The sequence below is a fragment of the Narcine bancroftii genome, chromosome 2 (genome assembly GCF_036971445.1).
Source record: "Narcine bancroftii isolate sNarBan1 chromosome 2, sNarBan1.hap1, whole genome shotgun sequence".
Taxonomy (NCBI): domain Eukaryota; kingdom Metazoa; phylum Chordata; class Chondrichthyes; order Torpediniformes; family Narcinidae; genus Narcine; species Narcine bancroftii.
This window is the reverse complement of record NC_091470.1, coordinates 48,259,899-48,281,051: the sequence shown is the minus strand read 5'-3', so window position 1 is coordinate 48,281,051 and position 21,153 is coordinate 48,259,899. Positions and strand designations below refer to the sequence as shown.

General features: G+C 39.9%; 1 protein-coding gene across 4 annotated transcripts in view; it reads right to left on the bottom strand.

Annotated features, from left to right (window-relative positions):
- Nucleotides 1-20,901, bottom strand: part of atl1 (atlastin GTPase 1) — an 81,369-nt gene extending 60,468 nt beyond the window's left edge. Inside the window, exons 1-2 of one of the 4 annotated variants that reach the window (XR_011351212.1) lie at nt 20,627-20,900; nt 5,155-5,399 (exon numbers count right to left, since the gene is read on the bottom strand). Coding sequence is in view for 3 of the 4 variants with exons in the window: in XM_069916617.1 (XP_069772718.1) it covers nt 5,155-5,399; nt 20,627-20,675 (294 nt within the window). In the remaining variant the exon portion in view is untranslated. Of the gene's footprint in view, nt 1-5,154; nt 5,400-16,653; nt 16,737-20,626 lie in introns of all 4 variants that reach the window. The other 3 variants (XM_069916617.1, XM_069916618.1, XM_069916616.1) reach the window with 3 other exon arrangements.
- Nucleotides 20,902-21,153: the final 252 nt, after the last annotated feature.

The following is a 21,153-nucleotide window of genomic DNA, read 5'->3' as shown; positions in this document are numbered from 1 at the left end:
AGGCATTGAACAGTTCCATTTGAGTGGCTTAAAAAGATAAATTATATTGTGAGTCCACACAATAAGTTGGGCTCTGCAGAATGCAAAGTTCAGCAGACCAAAGCTTAAATATAACTTGTACATTTAATTTCTTGAAAATCAATGATTTCAAAGTATCTGTTTGGTTATCAGATGAGCTGCTGAATACTTTTGCAGGGCAACAGAATGTTATTACAATAACCACAGGTAAGATTGCAAAACCCACTGCCATCAACCTCACATGATGCATCTTAGATCATAATCAGTGATGGAGTTTTCAAAATGAAACTTAATTTGAGAACAAAAACATTAACCTGCTGAGCAGGAAAGACCCAAAGAATAAAAACCCATCATTTAATTTGTCACCTGAGCAATGAAGGTGCTTGGGTGACAAATTAAATACAGGATTTTATTCCAGCAGCAGTTGTCCCCAATTAAATTGACAAATATTTTAAACATATTGAAAATCCTCAGACAATTTACAAATGATCATGCCAAAGAGAGTGGATTTTTGGTCATATTAAGACAAAAATCAAAAACGAGAAAGGTAATTTAACAGACAGTAGTAAGCACAATTAAAGTGAGTAAAAATGAAAGCTTAAACCCTGGGATTCATAGTCTAAATAAAATGGAGGTTTATTAATGTGGATAAAATAATAAAATAGAACAGATAACATCTGGCTTTTTGCTCTAATGCAAATCAAAAATTGGGAGATCAGAGGACATGAATACAAATTAATAAAAAAAACTTTTACACAAAGACTGAGGATTTAAATTAATTCACTAACTGGATAATGAATACAGAAGCATTGAATTTGTTCTTAAAACAAAATTCTTTATCATAAAAGAGCTAACAAACTTCAAATTTTTATTTTCTTATCACATTTACACAAAATATCTAAAAACCAGAAAGCTACAACTAGAAGCAATTGTGTTCCTAACTATTAGTAGCTTATGCTCAAGTTGCACCCATTTCTAACTCGAAGAAAACAAAAAAAAATGAGATTTGGCAATTTGATTTTCTTCCTCTATAATTACAACCTACACAATGACTACTTACTTGAAAAACAACTGTGAACTGCAAGAAGATCATATGAAGATACCTTCAACTTCTCACTCCAGCAGGGCCTGGTACCCACCTGTTTCAAACAGGCCTCAATCATACCTGTGCCCAACAAAAGTGTGATTACCTGCCTAAATGACTACTGACCAGAGGCACTCACATCCACAATGATGAAATGTTGTGAGAGGCTGTTGTTGAAGCATATCAGCGGTGACATGGATTCATTCCAATTTGCTTACTGCATCAGGTCTATGACAGATGCCATCTCACTGGCTCTACACAAAGCCCTGAAGCAGGGACAGCAAAGATGCATACATCAAGGATACTTTTTAAATCGACTACAGCTTGGCATTCAATACCATCATCTGCTCAAAACTGATCAGCAAACTTCAAGATTTGGGCCACAATACCCCACTGTGTATTTGTATCTGGATTTCCTCACCTCCAGACCACAATCAGTGAGGATTGGGAAGAACATCTCCTCCACAATTTCCATCAGTAATTAGCCCATTGCTCTACTCACTTTACACCAATGACTGCAGCTCAGTACACCATCTATAAATTTGCCGATGATACCACAGTATTAGGTTCAGAATCAGAATTTATTGTCACAAAATTCATCATTTTGCGGCAGCATTATAGATGCAAATATTGCAATAAAAAACTTCTTAAATAAAATAAATACAAGAAGAGAAAATGATGGAGTGTCTGTGGTTCATTATCCACTCGGAAATCCAATGGTGGAGGGTAAATAGCTGTTTTTGTTCCATTGGGTGTTCATCTTCAGGCTCCTGTACCTTCTTCCCAATGGTAATAGTGTGATAAAGGGTGATTTCTTAAAATGCCACCTCTTGTAGATGTGCTTGATGGAATGAAGCCCATGATGGTGCTGGCTGAGTTCACATCTCACTGTAATCTTTTCTTGTCCTATGTATTGACATCTCCATACCAGGTAGCGTGGCAACCAGTCACAATGCTCTTCACAGTAGAAATTTGCAAGTCTTTGATGATGTACATCAAACTCCTCACAAAGTGGTATATAGAAATGAATAAATGTATTCCATTAATAAATGTATTCCATTAGAAAAAATAACATATAATTTAAGAAATAATATTGCAATATTTGAACAAATATGGGAGCCATACATGAAATATAATAGAGAAAACCTACCAGGGACATCTATCACCTAAAATGACAGAAGGAGAAGGAAATGAAAAGAATTGACTCAGTGGAATGTTTATTTTTATTGAGTGACAACATTGTTTGACTGGTTTAATGTATCTTAGATTTTGTACTTTAAATGAATGGGAGGGGAGGTAGGGAGGGTGGGATGGGAATAGGGGGGGTGGGGATCAAACGACACTGTATATATTTGAAAAGGAAAATGTATGCATCTTGATCAATGTGGTTTATGGTGTGAAAAATAAAAAAAATTTTTTTTTTTTTTCTAAAAACTCCTCACAAAGTATAGCCACTGGCGATCCTACTTCGGGATTGCATCGACATGGAGGCCTCAAAGTAGATCTTCAGAGATGTTGACACCCATGAATTTGAAGTTTTTAACCCTTTCCTCTGCTGACATTTCTTTGAGGACTGTTTCGTGATCTCTTGATTTTCCCCTCCTAAAGTCCACAATCAGTTCCTTAGTTTTGCTGATATTGAGTGCAACGTTGTTGTTGTGACACCACTCAACCAGCTGATCTATTAGGCATAGAGGAGAGTGAAAACTTGACTGAATGGTGTACTAACAACAATGTCATCAAAACCAAGGAGTTGAATGTGGACATTAGGAGAGGAAAACCAGAAGTGTACCATCCAGTGGTCACTGGGAGAGAGGAGGTGGACAGGGTGAGGAAATTTAAATTCCTGGGCGTCACTATCTCAGAGGACCTTTCCTGGACCCAACAGACAAATGACATCATAAAAATGCACGTCAGTGCCTCTACTATCTCAGGAATTTGCAGAGGTTTGGTATTACTGAAAACCTTGGCAAACTTCTACAGTGGTGGAAATTGTGTTGATTGGCTGCATCACAACCTGGTATGGGAGGATCAATACCTCTGAGCGGAAAGCCCTGCAAAAGGTCGTGGACACAGCTAGTACATCACAGGCAAAACTCTCCCCACCATCAAGGAAATCTACATGGAACAATGGCGTCAGAGAGCAACAAATATCGTCAAGGATCCACCAGGACATTCTCTGTTCTAACTGCTGCCATCAGGAAAGGGGTGTAGATGCCACAAGATTCATATCACCAGGTTCCAAACAGTTCCTCCCCCTGCCCCATCAAATTACTAAACAACAAACTCAATCAGAGATTCATTGATGGACTCTTTGCACAATACTTATGATTGAATATTTATTTTCTGTATTGCACAGTTTGTTTACATATCTTTCTTTGTTTACATTTCTCTCTTTTGTTTCCCTATCTTTTCTTGAGTACAGTTTTTTTTTTACACTACTGATAAGTAGAAATTCCATCTGGCCCACAGGAAAAAGAATATCAGGGTTGTATGTGATGTCATACATGTACACTGACAATAAATCTGAACTTCGAACTCTTGTTTCTTTTCACGGTATAACACTCCTAGGTTTTGCATGTTCCAAAGCTAAATTATGATAATGACAATGGAGTGCAAAACTAAGTAAGTGTTCAAAGATTATAACACCAATATTACATAAATCTGCTCATGAACCTGCAGCTCCTCTGGCCTCCAACACTCAATTTTCCTTTCATCCCCACCCAGTCCATTTGGTCTGTGAGCCTTTTCCATACATTTTCATTTTTAAAATTCAATGTATTTTAAATCAGCTCCCTTTTCATTGGTCAGTGCAAAATATGGTTGCTGTCAAAATGACAGTGGAAAAATAAAATCTGGCAAAATAACATGCTGATTTCAATTCAAATACTCCAATAGGAAGTGCAACTGTATAGAAGCCTTGTCAGTAGTTGTCACTCATTATTGGGACTCTAACATGAAGAACAAGAGCTTGGGACAACTTTAAATTTAAATTTTAAATTAACATTTAAATTAAATTAAGACATACAGCATGGTAACAGGTCCTTTCAGCCTACAAGCCTATGCTACCCAATTGATCTACACCCCCAATACATTTTGAAGAGTGGGAGGAAACCAGAGCTGCTGGAGGAAACCCATGCAGATATGGGGAGAATGTACAAACTCCTTATTGACAGCATGGGATTCGAACCCAAGTCCCAGTCACTGGCGTAGTAACAGCGTTGTGCTAACTGCTACGCTAACCATGCCGCAAGATTCTTGTTTGGCTGCCAATAACTGTAAAAATAAGAATTATCATTTCCAGATCAGAGAGTCTAAGCATTATGAATGATTCAAACAAGAAGAAACAGTGTTAGGTTATAGACCTATTTAAGATACATACAAGTCTTCTGCTTTCGGTATACATTGGTCTCAGGAATTTGTTGGCAAAATCATTTACATTTTTTTCATAGTTAAGATTGCTGGTTAAAATATTAAGGGACATCTATGTGTTAACTTTTCTGGTCTACATTCAAAATACAGCTTTGCATTACTTGATCTCTTCCAATTTTTTTATTTTTTTTTAAATGCTTGATGGTTTCTCATATTTTATCATCATTTATTTGCTAAATCTCTGGCCATTTCTTGTGGAAAAATAATCCATATTTTTTTGACAAATATATCAATACATTTGGTAGGGCACTTCAGTTTGCTGGAAAGAATCTTCCCTCAAACTCCAAGAGTTAAGAATAGGAACATAGGAAGTAGGAACAGGAGTAGGCCAAAAATGGCCCATCGAGCCTGCTCCGCCATTCAATACAATCATGGCTGATCTAATTTATGACTTAACTCCATCTACCTGCCTTCTCCCCATATACCCTAATTCCTCTATCATGTAAATTAGTGTACCAGAGAGAATAAATTAGTGAATCTGTATTCTGCTATCCCAATATGGAACTTGCACAAATGGATGGAGGGTCATAAATTCAACCTTGAAAGCAGCAGCTTTCTCGGTTACAAATGGCAGCAGATTCATTCCTACTTCAATAAATCTGAAATCATTCCTACATTACCTGGCTGTACATATATCTCAACATGAAGTCCATGAGAAACGATTTTCCTTTCCTGAAGGCACCAGCGACAGATAAGGCTACGACTTCGCGATCCCTAACTTCTTCTGAGAGTAGGATTTTGTTCAGAGCCACTTCATCCAGTTCAAAAGTATGATCTTCATTGACAACGAGAATCTGAACTGGTCGAGCCTGCTGGACAATGTCATCTTCTGATGTCCAGCTAAAGTTTCCCTCTGAAAATCCTCCTGTAATCAAAGTTTCCAAACATTAAAATACAGTGTAATTTCATTCACTTAAAATTATGAGAGCATTGTACTGCAAAGTTCTTGCCATTCCTCAGAAGTTAATTTTTCAAGTGATATCTCTCTTTATTAGTGGAATCAAGCTATAACTGCAAAATCTGTTTGCAACCACCTATGATTTCGCTTTAAAAACAGATTTATGCAATCTAAAATATCTTTTGAGTTCTTTAAACTTTTGCAATAAGAGGGTATAACATCTATTCAGAAATGCCTCCAGACTTCTAATTTTCTGACAAGTTTACACAAGCCACATTTCAATATGTTGAACAGCATGTTCTGCACTGAAGTATATAGATGTTCATCTTATTGGCTGGGGACACTCTTCCCCACCCAAACACAAAAGGCACTGGTGGTAAATGGTGCCTGCAGCCTCTCAGAACCAACCCAGTGAAGCAGTTGGACCAACCAACCTGCTTGTTCTCTGCTGTCAATGTCATTAAGCCTGTGCAATGTGTGCCGTATCTGGATTCAATGCCTATTCAAGTGTGGAGCAAAATTTATAGGTTAAGTTTTTCTTTACTCTTTCTGCAGGTTAAAACTTCCGTCTTCTGTTTTGGTGGTTAAGAAGTATCATACCACTTTTTGTTATGTGTTTCGACTTGCAGATTGGGCTCACCAACATTACTGGTTGTATGATCACTCAACTTAGTTGCTTGACAATTACCATTAAAAGTGAAATCACAAAAGCTGGAAAAACTATTAGTTTGTCACTCCACTGGCAGAAATGAACCTCTTTATCCTGCTTTATATTTGAACCAGATGGGAAAGATGAAGCAGCTACATGCCTGTGTCCAAATTATATCCACTCTGGCCTTCATGAGCATGTTTATGGCCTTTGTTCTGACATCCTGCTGATAGAGATACTTTTTTTATATATTTCTTTTGACTTCACTGCATTGCTAATTACACCTGAAAATTATTGCAAAAATATCCAAATATTTTTCCACAAAACCACTCAAAGACAAAAACTGTGGTGGATAACTCAGCGACAGAATAGCAAAAGGTGATGTTTTATTAATGTTAAATTATCACACAAATGAAGGTTAAAGTGGTTTTTAAGTAACTCTTCTGCAACTAATCACTGATCCTGATGTCAAGCAATCTTCCGTGGAACTATAAAACACAGCTTCATGGAAGTATGTACAGATTTGCACAGATATCATAACAGGGCCTGTACAATGTGAAAAAAAAATAAGTCATTCTCAAATTAGAAATAAGTACAAATAATTAATAGCGCTGTAAATGGTAGTCATTACCAGAGAAATCACACTAACCACAGTGTATAATCAATAAAATATGACAAAATTGTTTTTTTCATCTTTTGTCAAATCAACTTCACTTTACCTGTTCAATGCACTGCACAAGAATTTAATTTGTAATCAACGAGGCAAGAATTCAAATTTACTAAAAAGGTAACAATTATTACATTTCTGTTTGCAAATGGAATGTCATATTAGAAATCTTGGGTCAGAAGAAATCTAATTCCTTAAACAGAAAACTGTTTAATGGACAGAGATAGAATTCCAGATTGTCTGGCTGCAGCCTTTGGTGGGGGGGGGGGGGGGGGGGTGGATCACAGGAATGAATGGTTAGTCCCCAGCTATTTCTAGATGACAATAATAAGTTAAATAAAATAGACCAATATATCATACTTGCTGGTAACAAAAAGCCAGGTGCTCAAGTAATCAGAGAGAGGGAAGGAGAAATCCTTAAAAGGATGTGAAAGGTCAGTCAGAGTAAGTAATAAAAGGTAAATGCATACAAAATAGACAAGCATGAGGTTGTTCAAATTACAGTAGTTTGAAAGAATATTTTTAAAATAGAAATCAAATATTAGAGGTCATCATTTAGAAAGACTAAAGGGGATTTTTTTTCCCCCCACAAAATTAGCATGCATGTGCAGTTAGGAAAAGTAAACTCCATGCTGACAAGTGGTTGATGGATTAAAAATACTCTTTATTCTTCCTGATTGTGGAGCTCCTACATTCAACATTCAATCCCACAATCCTTGTGCTGCCTGCATGGAGTTTGCATGTTCTCCCTGTGTGGTGCACTGTTAGCCAGAATCAGACACACACAAAGATAAAGACTGTACAACAGGTTTTAATCCACAAAGACTTCCACAGAGCCAGGCTGGCTGTGGCTGCAGCAACTCTGAGTAAGGCCTTGGGAGGCCGGCGCAGGCTTATATCCCGGAGGGTGATTGACACCTGACCGGGTGGGGCTTGATCCATTCAGGCCAACTGATTGACAGCTGGCCAGGTGTTGTCCTGTCCCCTTACACTCCTGAGGGTACAGAGGTTGCCCCTTGCACAGATATCATAACAGGGAAATGTACCACCACACCCTGTGACTACAAAGGTTTCCTCAGATGTTTCAATTTTCTCCCAGATCTTAAAGATTTGCCTGCTGGTAGATTAACTAGCTACTGTAAATTGCCCTCTGGTGTGTAGATAGATGAGTAGAAGAATTCGGGAGGCTTTGACAGAAATGTGGGAAAAGGGATTTGATGTAAATGTGTGTTTGATGGTCAACACATTCTTGGTTGGACAAAAGAATTGCTTTAATTAAAAAAATGCTCCAACTAAACTGGACATTGCTTATGGAGCAAATATTGGAGCTAGTGTACAGTGCTATGAAGATATCTTGGATTCATTCCAAGAGAGAAAGGTTTTTTTTGAGAAACTGAGAAGGGTTTTCATTCTCCTCAGGTTAAAAGCTCAAGACTGACACTTAACTGTTCTCTTTAATGACAAGCCCCAATTCAAGAGATAGCAATGGACAGACAACTAATGCTGGTCTTGCCAGCAATATTCACATCCTGTGAACAAAATAAAGCACTGAATCAAAATTTAAGGAGGTTGCTGCAGAAGGCCAGTCACGTCCACTGGCTGCCTGACCTCCTCTTGCTCCAGTCTCTTAAATTCTTAGAAGGTTTTCCTGCCTTTTGAAGACAAACTTGTATCATAACTGTTATATAGTCAGGATAATGTGAACTATTTTGTAACCACTTAAGTATACACCCTTCTCACTGTTGTAACTGTAGTCCACCACTGTGGGGCGTATGTATTTGTATGTGTGTGAACAGTTTCCTGAGACGGTGGAAAGTCTCTTTTGTTATTTGAATTTGCAGTATAAGAAAACAGGAATAAAGCTATAGTCACTGAAACACAAAGGGGAAGAAGAGAAAAAAACATTACTGGAAAAAATTGCTGGAGTAAGCAGAAACGGCCTTCAATACACCAATATTGGTCTATCAGAGATGACATATCGTCGGAGAATGGTGTTCTGCTCACTGGATCAAGACTGATTATACCTGAAACAATGCAGAAAGAGATTCTCCAGAAAATACATGAAGGTCACATGGGAATTGAGAAATGCAAACTCAGAGCGAAGTCAGAGCAATGCCTTTGTATATACCAGTCCACTTTGATGCACAGTGGCATACATGTCAAATATACCAAAAGTATAGAAACACATGACAAAAAGAGGAAATGATTTCCACAGAAGTACCTGTCAGGTCATGGCACACAGTGGGAGCAGATTTGTTCACTGAGAATCAAGAGTGGGATTTAATAGTAGCCTGTTACTACTCTAAGTTTCCAATTGTCAAAAGGGTGAAAGACCTGAGACCGTCAACTACCACCTCAGAAATAAGAGTGCTCTTTGCTAAACAAGGAATACTCAAGCAAGTATTAAGTGACAATGGAACACAGTTCACGTCACAAGAATTCAGAAAGCTGGCTGCAGAGTATGTGTTTGTTATCACTACATCATCCCCATACTACCCTAAAGGTCATGGGTTCATTGAAAGACAAGTGCAAACTGTGAAACACACACTAGTTAAGTGTCGCAAAACAAAAGAAGACCCAGACCTAGCTCTTCTATCATTATGAGCAACACCTTTAAGGGCTGACATGACCCAGAACTTATAAATGGCAGGAGATATAAAACAACTCTGCCAAGCAAAATACATCCTCCAGATGACCAGGAGGAAACCAGAAGAAGACTGGCTGACACGCAAGAAGGATGCCAGCATTATAACAAACATTCACAAACATTACCAGAACTCTTCAAAGGGCAGCAAGAGTCGATGTTGAAAACATGGACCCCAGCAAAGATCATCAGAGAAGCTGAATCATCGAGATATTACATTGTTGAGACAGATTCTGGCAATCAGCTGAGGTCAAACAGAATTCACATCCAGCCAACACAAGATGTGATGAATCAGAAAGCTTTAATACCAGCAAAGCCTGCAACACCAATATCAAGTAAAGAGATCACCACCACTAATACTGAAACATCAACACAGCAGTTGTCAGGTGTAGCACAACAAGCTACATCACCTACACATGTACCAGCAACTCAGAGCCCAACGGTCGCAGCCAAATCCACAAGATGGAGATATCAATAAAACTATTTTTAAAAAGTTGAGTGAATAAACTAGTGTACGAGTTCAGTTACTTAAGTTGCACTGGAAAGAAAGTGATAAAATGACATTTTTCTTTATCTTGAGAAGGAGGGATGTTGCATAGTCAGGATAATGTGAACTATTTTGTACCATGTAAAAATACGCCCTTCTCACTGTAGTAACTGTAGTCCACCACTGTGTGTGTGTGTGTGTGTGTGTGTGTGTGTGTGTGTGTGTGTGTGTGTGTGTGTGTGTGTGTGTGTGTGTGTTAGATGAGATGTCAAAACATTATCCCAGAGGCTTTTCTCACCTCTTGGTTTTGCCCTCTGAATGTAAGCACTCAAAAAAAGGATTGCCTCCTCTACAACCCAGAACACCCAGGGATTCTTCTTTGGCTTGGCTTCGCAGACGAAGATTAATGGAGGGGTTATGTCCACGTCAGTTGCAGGCTTGTTTGTGGCTGACAAGTCCGATGCGGGACAGGCAGACACGGTTGCAGCGGTTGCAAGGGAAAATTGGTTGGTTGGGGTTGGGTGTTGGGTTTTACCTCCTTTGTCTTTTGTCATTGAGGTGGGCTCTGCAGTCTTCTTCGAAGAAGGTTGCTGCCCGCCGAACTGTGAGGCGCCAAGATGCACGGTTTGAGGCGATATCAGCCCACTGGCGGTGGTCAATGTGGCAGGCACCAAGAGATTTCTTTAAGCAGTCCTTGTACCTCTTCTTTGGTGCACCTCTCTCTCGGTGGCCAGTGGAGAGCTCGCCATATAACACGATCTTGGGAAGGCGATGGTCCTCCATTCTGAAGACGTGACCTACCCAGCGCAGTTGGATCTTCAGCAGCGTGGATTCCTCTGCAATCACCTGTCATTGTGAGGATGGAGATGGCAAAGTAGGCAAGATGGGGAAAGGTTGTGAAATAGAAGCATTTGGAGAGAGGATTATGGAGTGGGGAAGGTCAAAGATGAGAGCAGAAAAGTCCTATTGAAAGTGAGGGCAGGCTAATGATTTAGGAATGGGGCCAACTAGTGATTTGGGGAAATACATTAGCCAGGTGATGAGAGGGTGCTGAGGGTGCAAGTAGTACAGCAACCATTCAGAATGGAAGATCAAAAAACATCTGGCCGAGGACATCGGTCTCCTTGGCAGGAACCTGTTGAGGTTTTGGCCTGTTAACTAATGCTAAAGCAAGCTTCAAGTTTCACTGTTTTCACAGACCTTATATTGGCATGTGACATCACATCAAATGGCACATGCAAAGATATGCTGACAACAATTTTGGTTGATAACCTGCTGACCTAAAAGATACCTTCTAAATGTCTGGGTGACCTAATTCAAAGTGTACACGAAAAAGTATGTTGTCATTCACTTTAGAGAGAAATACATCTGCAATTTGATACCTCAGTAGCTTTCAAAAATTATTTTTTTTAAAGGCCCATCCAAATAGAAACTTACATTTGGCAAAGCTCAAGTGGGTTAAACTCGTGACCTAACTCCAAGATGAGAATGCTGTCAATGAGCTAAATATCTACAAGCTTCAGGTAAAGAAAAAGATCTTGAAAATTTTAAACAAGGCAGAAATCGCTGGAAATACTGTCAATCAAAATCTATGCAGGGTATAATCAAGTTATATTTCAGAGACAAACCAATTTCGAAACTGGAAAGACCCATACTCACACAAGACAAAGGAACAGAAGGTGGCCACTAGGCCCATCGAGCCTGTTCTGTAAAACTACACTAAGCTACTCTACACTAGTTCCAATTTCAGGCCCTTTCCCCCATAACCCTTGATGCCCTCACTAATGAGATTCTTGTCTATTTCTTGTTTAAATACTCCCTGTGATCTGGCTTCCACTGCTGTATGTGGCAACGAGTTCCACAGATCCATGACCCTCTGGCTAAAGAAGTTCTTTCTAATCTCTTTTATATGGATAGCCTCTAATTTTCAGACTATGACCCCTTGTCTTTAATTCACCCACCAAGGGAAACATCTTACCTGCATCCACCCGAACATTTATTTACACTACGTTCAGCAGAAAATTATTCAATCTAGCTGTACAGCATTGCATAATAAATCATTATTGCATAGTAAAATATTCTTAAATACATTTTTTTTTAAATTGTTGGTTGATTAATTTTAAACCAATATCAGGATTTATTTTGGTATTTGATCACTGTTGCAATCCTTCAAAGTATTTGGAATAGCAAATTACTTTTGAAATTCAGAAACTGTAGCTGAACCAAAATTGGCAGCAGTTCTGCAAAAGGAAGTTTCACAAATTTAATGTGTTTTTTGTGTGTGTGTCAAAGGGAATATTTATATCCTGATTACCCAGGCAACTTTGTGCTTTGTGCATATAGCCATGGGACCTCTAACATCCACCTGAATCAATGTGCTAGGCCTCCACACTTTGCACAATGAAACATTCTCTCAGATCTGCACTGTAGCATTTGCCCAAATTAAATGTTTATGTTACCATGTGAGGCTTGGTCTTTCTGAACCAGAACAAAAAAGAGATAATGGCATGGGTGTTATGAAGACTGGATTAATGAATGAGAATTTCAAATTATTGATCTGCAGCTGCCAATTCAGGTCCCAACAGAAAATTAAAATGAACTAAAAAATATGGGATAAAAAGACAGCAATAATAATGGTGAGCGTGCAATTAATATCTCATCATAAATGTCATCTGATACACTAGTGCCTATTAAGGAGGAAATCTGCACACTAGCAAGTTTGAAATAGTAAGACATTCAATTGAATCAAACCATTAGACAAATTACATGAAGAATACAAGTGGTGGGCCACCCACGTCAACCTAGGAAATGGCCTCAGACAAAAACAAAAAGCACGCTGTCCAGACAACCCTGCAAAGTTTTCTTTACAAACATCAATGGATTTGTGATAAAGGAGAGCTGTTCCATAGTCTTGTCAAGCATTAGCCTGATACAGCAACATTCACAAAAAAGTGTACCTTAAAGTCTGAGTCTGTGATTCATCTATCATGGTTCCTGAGACAGACTCACTAGAGCTGACACTGGGAGTTCTTTGGCATCAGATCAAGTTGAGCAAGAAAACCTCTGCCCTTGTCAGCTATTGAATTTGTACTACAAGGCCACCTAAAGCACAGAACATACTCCATACTCAATCAAAAAGAACCTGGCAGCAGTACAACCAGCAGAGATAGTCAAGTTTGATCCAACTGCAAGACTGGATTCTGCAGCTGGTGAGCAAACTGGTACAAAGGCGCTTGTTTTCATTAAGCTACAAATGTATTTGTCCATGTATGTGGTTTTGTTGTATTAGCAGGAACCTCATTGCCCACCATGTTTATAGTAATGAAGTTCTAGTCAGGTCACTCATCTCAGTGCTACTGGTACCATGTAACCCAGTACCACCTGATGCACGGTCGGGTGGTTGGTGACTAAACCAGCTCCCCACCAGGCTTGCCTGGTGAGAAGGGTGGCTAGGTATCCTCCAAGATGAAAAACAAGACCTGTCAAAGGGCAGATGAACCCTCTCATAGGGTCAATGGCCATCTAGCAACAGGTGCCATGAAGCACGGAAAGGGCATTCTTTGCATCGAAACTTGGTCTGGCCATTCACTGCAACAGAACTTTCCTCACCCCTCTAGGAGCTCACCATGCCTCTGGATCTGGAGGGGATGTTGAGAGGGTGGCTCTAGACCTGTGCAACCCCTACTCACCGAAATCCATTCACGCACATGTTGTTCTTTTTTGAGGAATGGGGTATTCTCTTATCAAACCCCACAAACTGACTGAAAGAAACCATCATCACTCTATGGGATGGATAGCCAGAAGAAGTTTGACAGCACACAGAAACAGACCCTTCAGCCCAACTTGTCCATGCCAACCAAACTAGTCTCATTGTCCTGCATCCACAAACCTGCCTAAATATCCTCTGAATATCATAATTTTCCCCACTTCTAACCCTTCATCTCATTCCACTTACCCACCATCTTCCATATGAAGAAGGTGCCCCTCAGGTCCCATTTAAATCTTTCCCCTATCACCCTAAATCGGTGTTTCAAGTTTCAGATTTCCTTAACCTGGAAAATTGCTTATACCTGTTTTCTTATTTATGCCACTACAAATCTCTTCAAGACCCCACTAACCTCCTATGCTCCAGTGAGAAAAATCACAGCCTTGAACAGTTATAATTTGAAGTACCTGCACCTGTTCTCAAAGCCATGAACAATGTCATGGCATTGACATCTTCGCTTTGATGGAACCAAGTACTTCTAAGTCTCTTTGTACTACAATATTCTCCAGATTCCTACCATTCACTGTGCAAGACTTGCACTGATTTAATCTAACAAAGTACAATGCCTGGCACTTAACCAAGTTAAGTTCCATCTGTCATTCCTAAACCCACTTTCTTAGTTCATCTAAATCCTGTTGCAGATAACATTCTTTACAGTCCACTAATTTTGGTGTCATCATTAAACTTACAACCATATTAACTATATTGTTATCCAAGTCAGTAATATAGATGACAAACAACAGTGGATCCAGCACCATTCCTTGCTGCACACAATGGACACAGGCCTCCAGTCTGAGTAACAACCCTCCATTATCACAATCTCTCTCCTCCCAATAAGCCAATTATATGTGCAGTTGGCTAAGTCACTCTGTGTCCCCTGCATCCTGACCTTCAGGACCATCCTACCAGCAGCACTTTATCAAAGATGTTGTGGGTCAATTACTGAGCTGAATGGGGCAAAATCAAAACAGGTATATCAGCTCAAAACTAGGTATCCTTGTGGGTCTGAGCTCAATGCATCACCCTTTAAATAACTATCAAGTCAAAAAACAACTCTTGTTGCAATGAGGGCTAAAGCTACCAGGCATACCTAAACCAGAGGACCAATCTTTGCAAACCCAGCATTGTGTACATTCTAATCAGAGAGAGCTAAGCTACATCCAGTCACATTCAATAATTTGATCATGTGGATGGCCAAAGCCCTTTTCCCAGGGATGAAATAGCTAACACAAAGGGGGCATAGTTTTAAGGTGCTTGGGAATGAGTATAGGGGAAATTAAGTTTTTCACACAGTGGTGTGTGCATGGAATATGCTGCCGGCAACATGGGTGGAGTCAGGTACAATAGGATCTTTTACGAGACTATTAGATAGATACATGGAAATAAGAAAAATGGAGGGTTATGCAGCAGGGAAATTCAAGGCAGTAATTAGAGTAGTTTATGAGGTCTGCATAACACTATGGGCTGTAGAGCCTGCATTGTACTATAATGGACAAGTAAGCAATAAATGGGTGAGAAAGACATCTTCATTCTCAGACACTTCGTAGGCCAGCTGGTGAGTGAAAAAGACAAGTGTGAAGAATTTGCAACTTTCTTAAGCTAGAAATGACAAGTAAATATTCCATCTTGGTCTCCCATTTCGTTCCCCAGCACCACAAAACCGTTTTACAGCTGATTTGATTCACACCAAGGAAAAAGCTTGGTGCCCTGAAAACATTTGATTTAGTGCTGAGGACTGCTGCACCATTTCCAGCTGTGACCTGGATTACAAACATAAATGGATCCCTTCAGCAGATCACAGGTCATAACCCTCCTAGATGAAAAGCAGTCATCCATTACCATCCACTGATTCTACCACCAATTTTGTATACAATTAGCTTGCTTATCCTGGATACCATGTGATCTCAAACCTGCCATGTGGTAAATACAGACGAGAAAACCACATGACCCTCTTAGAGCAGCAAACTGCACTCAAACAGACTACGGCACCGGACCTAATCTTCCGAGTCCATTCATCTGTTGCTTTCCAAAACAATAATCCCTTATTCCACAGCATGTCCAATTAACACCTACTTGTGAAGTCTCTATAGGAATTCTTCAAAGTTTTTGTAAAGGCACTCAGAGCCTGGACTGTCTGGCTTGAGCCAAGCTCTGGCATTTTAAATGAGATCTGTTTTGAAGTGTTCGTATTTGTGTGTGACCACAATCTATCTCCTTTAAAACATATCTATATGCAATATAAAATATAAAATCAAAGTGTGTAAGTCCATCGCTCCCAGAAACTAGCAACACAAGTTTATATGCTTACATTCATTCACTGGATATCAAGTACAAATGTTGGGAAGCCATGTCACAGTTGTATAAAACTCTGGTTAGGCCACATTTGGAATTTTCTGTGCAGTTCTGGTTGCCACCCTAAAGAAAAGGTGTGGAAGCTTTAGAAAGAGTGAAGAAGAGGTTCGCCAAGAGACAGTATCCATTCTTGATAAAGCACCCTGATCCAATACGTTGATGGACCATTTTCTGATAAGTTTATTCAGCTTTTTTCTTCATCAAGATATATCAGAAGAGGTTGGACACATTTGGATTGCTTTCACCCAAAGTCTTTCCTCAATACACAAATCAGGAAAGATTAGGAGAAACCAGATAATTGTGAGTGTTCAGAATTGATTTGTTATGCTTATTTGTGTTGTCATACCTGGCTAATTTTTACATTGTTGAGTCATTTTTTTTCAATTAACTTTTTGGAATCTGGAGATTATTAACAAAACCAGCTTCTGTTACATTTCATCAAGTCAAGTCAAATTTATTGTCATCTGATTGCACAAGTACAACATGTCCTCAATGCAAAACATACAGACTCACAACCAGACATAACACACATACATACAAACCATACATATGCAGGACAAGTATTCATATATACAAATAAATATTGTTGTGTAAATATGAAAGTCTTGGATGGTTAGTGTGAGTAGTTCCTTTGGTCATTCAGCATTCTCACTGACCGTGTGAACAAGCTGTTCCTCAGCCTGGAGGTGCTGGCTCTGATACTCCTGTATCTCTTTCCAACAGAAGCAGCTGAAAGATGCTGTGTGTGAGGTAGAAAAGGTAAACGTAAAGGTAAAGGTTCCATTATTGTCACGTAATACTACATTTAGAATGCAACATACATGAAATTCTTTATCCTGGAAACATTTTCCATACATGTAATCATAGCAAATGCAAAATACAGTAATCAAATAATAGTACCAAATCCATTACATGATTATATAAACCCCAACCCCCCCCAAACAAAACTCCAAGAAATGAAATAAAATAAGAAAAAGCATTAAAAAAAAGTAAGAAAACAAGAATAGAAACCTAATTACTGGAGGACATCACTCACCACACAGCACTAATCATTTGTATCTTTTAATACATCCAAGGAGGTTAACGAGGTTCAAAGCTTAGGAAAACATCTATAAATTAATTCACTCAATTTGTAAATATGGGTGCCAAATTTTCAAAAATACATCATATTTATTTTTCAAATTATAAGTAATCTTCTCCAGGGGAACACAGCTGTGCACCTCTGCATTCCATCTCTCCATACCCAGATGGGTCTCTGATTTCCATGTTATTGCTATACATTTCCTTGCAACTGCTAAGACAATCTTTACAAATTAATTCTGATAATATAGATAATTTCAATTTGGGTCTTATCCATTCAATATTACCTAATAAAATAACATTGGATTTTGTGGAAATTTAATTCCTATAACCCAAACTAAATAAATTCCCAAAATTAACCAAAAAGATTTCATTTTAGGACAAGACCAGGTAGAATGTAAAAAGGTACCTATCTCCTAACCACATCTAAAACACTGGTCTGATAAATCTGATTTCAATTTGTTTAACTTCTGTGGTGTGAGATATAGTTGGTGTAAAAAAATTATATTGAACTAATCTATATCTAACATTTATAGTATTTGTCATATTACCTCAGCACAGATCTAACCAATTTTGTTCATCAATGTTAATATTTAAATCTGTCTTCCAACATTGTCTGGGCTTATGTATCCCCTGTTTGAAAGTCCCCTTCTGCAATAAAGTATACATAGCTGAAGTAAATGTCTTAATATATCTACTATGTATCAACATTTCTACTTCACCACATTTCAGTAATAGCATTGTTGGGCTCAATTTATCGCTTAAATAACTCCTTAATTGATAGTACAAAAAAGTGTATTATTTTGTATCCCATATTTATTTTTTAATTCTGCAAATGGAAATAAATATATATGCATGAAATACTTTAACTTTTGTCTACCGTAAGGCAGAATGTCGCTACTTGGTCCAGCGCCCCTCAGAGAAACCAACAACACCTGCTGTTCCTAGGTGGTCTCCCCTCCAAGTACTGACCAGGCATCCCAACCTCTAGTAATTTGACAACTCCTTATTCAGACCACAACAATAACCAACTTAATCTTTAGATTAGAAGAGGGAATCTTATCATGTGAGAGAATCTTATAAAGTTGGTGTATACAGGGTATTAGGCTTCTCAATGATTCTGGACTTCCTGACCGGGTCCTCATTGATTTTGTGTGGTCCCATCAGACAACAATTCTGGTAGATCATGTTGATGGGAGGGGGGAAGAGAGATGCCAGTGATCCTCTCTGCCACTCTTATGGTCCTGTGGATTGACCACTGTAGAGCTCGTCGAAAGAACCAAAGACTTGTTGATCCAAACCAAGGCTTTTATTAGCAAAAGACCGGAGCTCTTCACAGGTGGCCGACCAGTCCGGAATGATCCAACCTGGCTAGGGACACAACCCTTTAAGGCCCAGACAATAGGTGTGGCTTAGCTCTCAGCCAATCGCTGAAAGCACAGTCTAGATACAGTAACTATATACACTATGTACATTGGTAACAGATCTGTACTATCACAACCTCTGATCAATTTCTCTGCAGCAACCATACCACATTGTGATACAGCCGGCCACAACACTCTTGAAGAAGCTCCAATAAAAGGTTGAGATAATGGGGGCCAGTAGCCTTGCCTGCTTCAGTCTTCTCAGGAAGTGCAGTGACTGTTACGCCTTGCTGATAAGTGAGGAGATGTTGTGTGTCCACGATAGGTCACTAGTTAAGTGAACTCCAAGGAACTTGGTAGTCTCCACTCTCTCTACTACAAAGTTATTGAAGTGTAGCGGAGGGTGGTTGTTCCTCGTCCTCCTGAAATCCATGATCATTTCCCTTGTCTTGTCCACGTTGAGACTCAGGTTGTTACTCTCGCACCATTTTATGAGATTTTCCACTTCTTCCCTGTTGTTCGACTTATTGTTGCTGATGAGGTCAACTACTATTGTGTCAAACTTGATGACTCTGTTGGAACTGGATCTGGCGATGCAGTCATGGGTCAGTATGTGATAAGGAGTGGGCTGAGCACACTGGTTTGAGGTGCACCAGTGCTCAGCGTGACAGTGCTTGATGTTCTGCTCCCGATCTGAATAGACTGTGATCTTTCCGTCAGGAAATCTAGAATCTAGTAACAGAGAGGGTTATTGAGTCCCAATGAGGAGAGCTTCTCCACCAGCCTCTGGGTAATGATCGCATTAAATGCCAAGCTGAAGTCAATGAACAGCAGCCTGGCATACGAGGCATCATTCTCCAGGTGGGCCAGGACGGAATGAGGGGACGAGATTTGCCTAAATATTGCCCATGAGTCAAGGAGGTCAGAATAATTATAAATACACAAAAGTGCAGGAGAAACTGCAGTTCCTGTAGCGTCCACAGGAGGCAAAGATATACAATATTTCAGGCCTGAGCCCATCATCAAGTTTTAAGCAAAAAGCAGTCAGGTGCCTGAATAAAAAGATAGGGGGAGGAGGTACAAAGGGGCAGGAGAGGAGCACAGGTCAACAGACAAGAAGCCATGGGTTCCCAGGATCATGATCTTTGACACCACTTCCTTCTAGAACTCCTTAAATCTTCTTGTACACCAAATATCTCCCTCTTGAGTATATTCAGTATTGATTCTCCATAGCTCTAGTGAATAGAAAATTCTAAATAATAATGACCTTCTTAGACAAATTCTTCATCCCATCCTCTAGTAATTTGACAACTCCTTATTCTGACCACAACAATAACCAACTTAATCTTTAGATTAGAAGAGGGAATCTTATCATGGGAAGAATCTTATAAAGTTGGAAGGGGAAAATCCAAGCACAAGATCATATTGCACAATGTGCTTCGACAGACTCTCAAGGGGCCAAAAACTATAAGGCCACAATCCAAATGTTTTGCTGTGGCCCAAGGCTGCGCCACTCTTTTTTTTAATTTTTCAATGTGGACCCAAGGGTCTCTTTCTCTCCTGTAAATCTCAAGGATTCTGTGAAAGATTTGTGTAGCGGAGGGAGGGGTCTTACCAAGACAACCTCGCATTCTCGATTCTAAACTCAAAAACCACAGAAGGAAATTGCGTCCAAGAGTCCGGTTTGAGGGTCGGGTGAATCTCAATCTCAGCGACCTCGTCAAAAAGCAGCGCCACTTCACTTGGCCTCAAGGCGTTTCTCTGCCCAAAAACAAGTCCTTTCTCGCAGTAGCCCCACGGAATTCCTTCGCGCCCATGCATATCTGCTTGTGAGATGCAGTCCTCTTTTATGTTTATTTAGCTAACAGCTGTGGGCCTGTCTCAATAACCACAACCCCCCTCCCAAAGGCAGCCGGCGGTCTCCTTAGGGCCGGCTTCCGTAACAGTGCACTGAGCCTGCAAAAATAATGCAAAAGGCTGAATGCAGTGACTAGCCATCAAGGTGCAACAACCAGTCCACAGCCGAACTGTACGCGACAGTAAACTGCTCTTTCACCCGCCCTGTTCAGCCTGCACCAGGGTAGAATCCCTCCAAACACACGCCTTCCTCGCCCCCCTTCCTTCCTCCTCTGCCTCTTTGAAGGGGCAGCGTTTCCTGCCGACCGCAGGTAGACGTTTGACTCACCCCAGCTCTTTCTTTCTTTCCGATTCCTCGCTGTGTTTTTCTGTGCCATTTTGTTGGCGTGCGCACAGCGAAGTCGTGGTCGGGTGAGGATCCCTTTTCAATGGGCGTCTCTCTCGGCGAGAGGATGACGAGTTGCGAGGAGGGGACCGGATCACCTCCCGATTAAACCACGTCCATGAGCTGAGGAGCCGCCGCTCGCGACTGCGGCGCACACGCTGCACTTGGAGCTGGGAAGAAAATGTCAGGGTCGTTGACATTTAACACAAAGGAGCCTCTTCTCCTCCCTGCACAGGTCGATTCCACGAGGGGAATGGGGCTATTTCTAGGAGGGGTTTTTTTTCTTCCGCAGAAAACATGAGCTGAAGCAGATTCCTTTGATTTGTTTGACAAATTGCAGCAAGAAAGCAGGAAACCAAAAATAAACGGATTCGATGACAAACTACATGGTGAAGGACAGCATAAACGTTAATGAAATGATGGATAAAGAACAATTAATTTCAAGATCAGTGAAAATTCTAAAGCAAAAT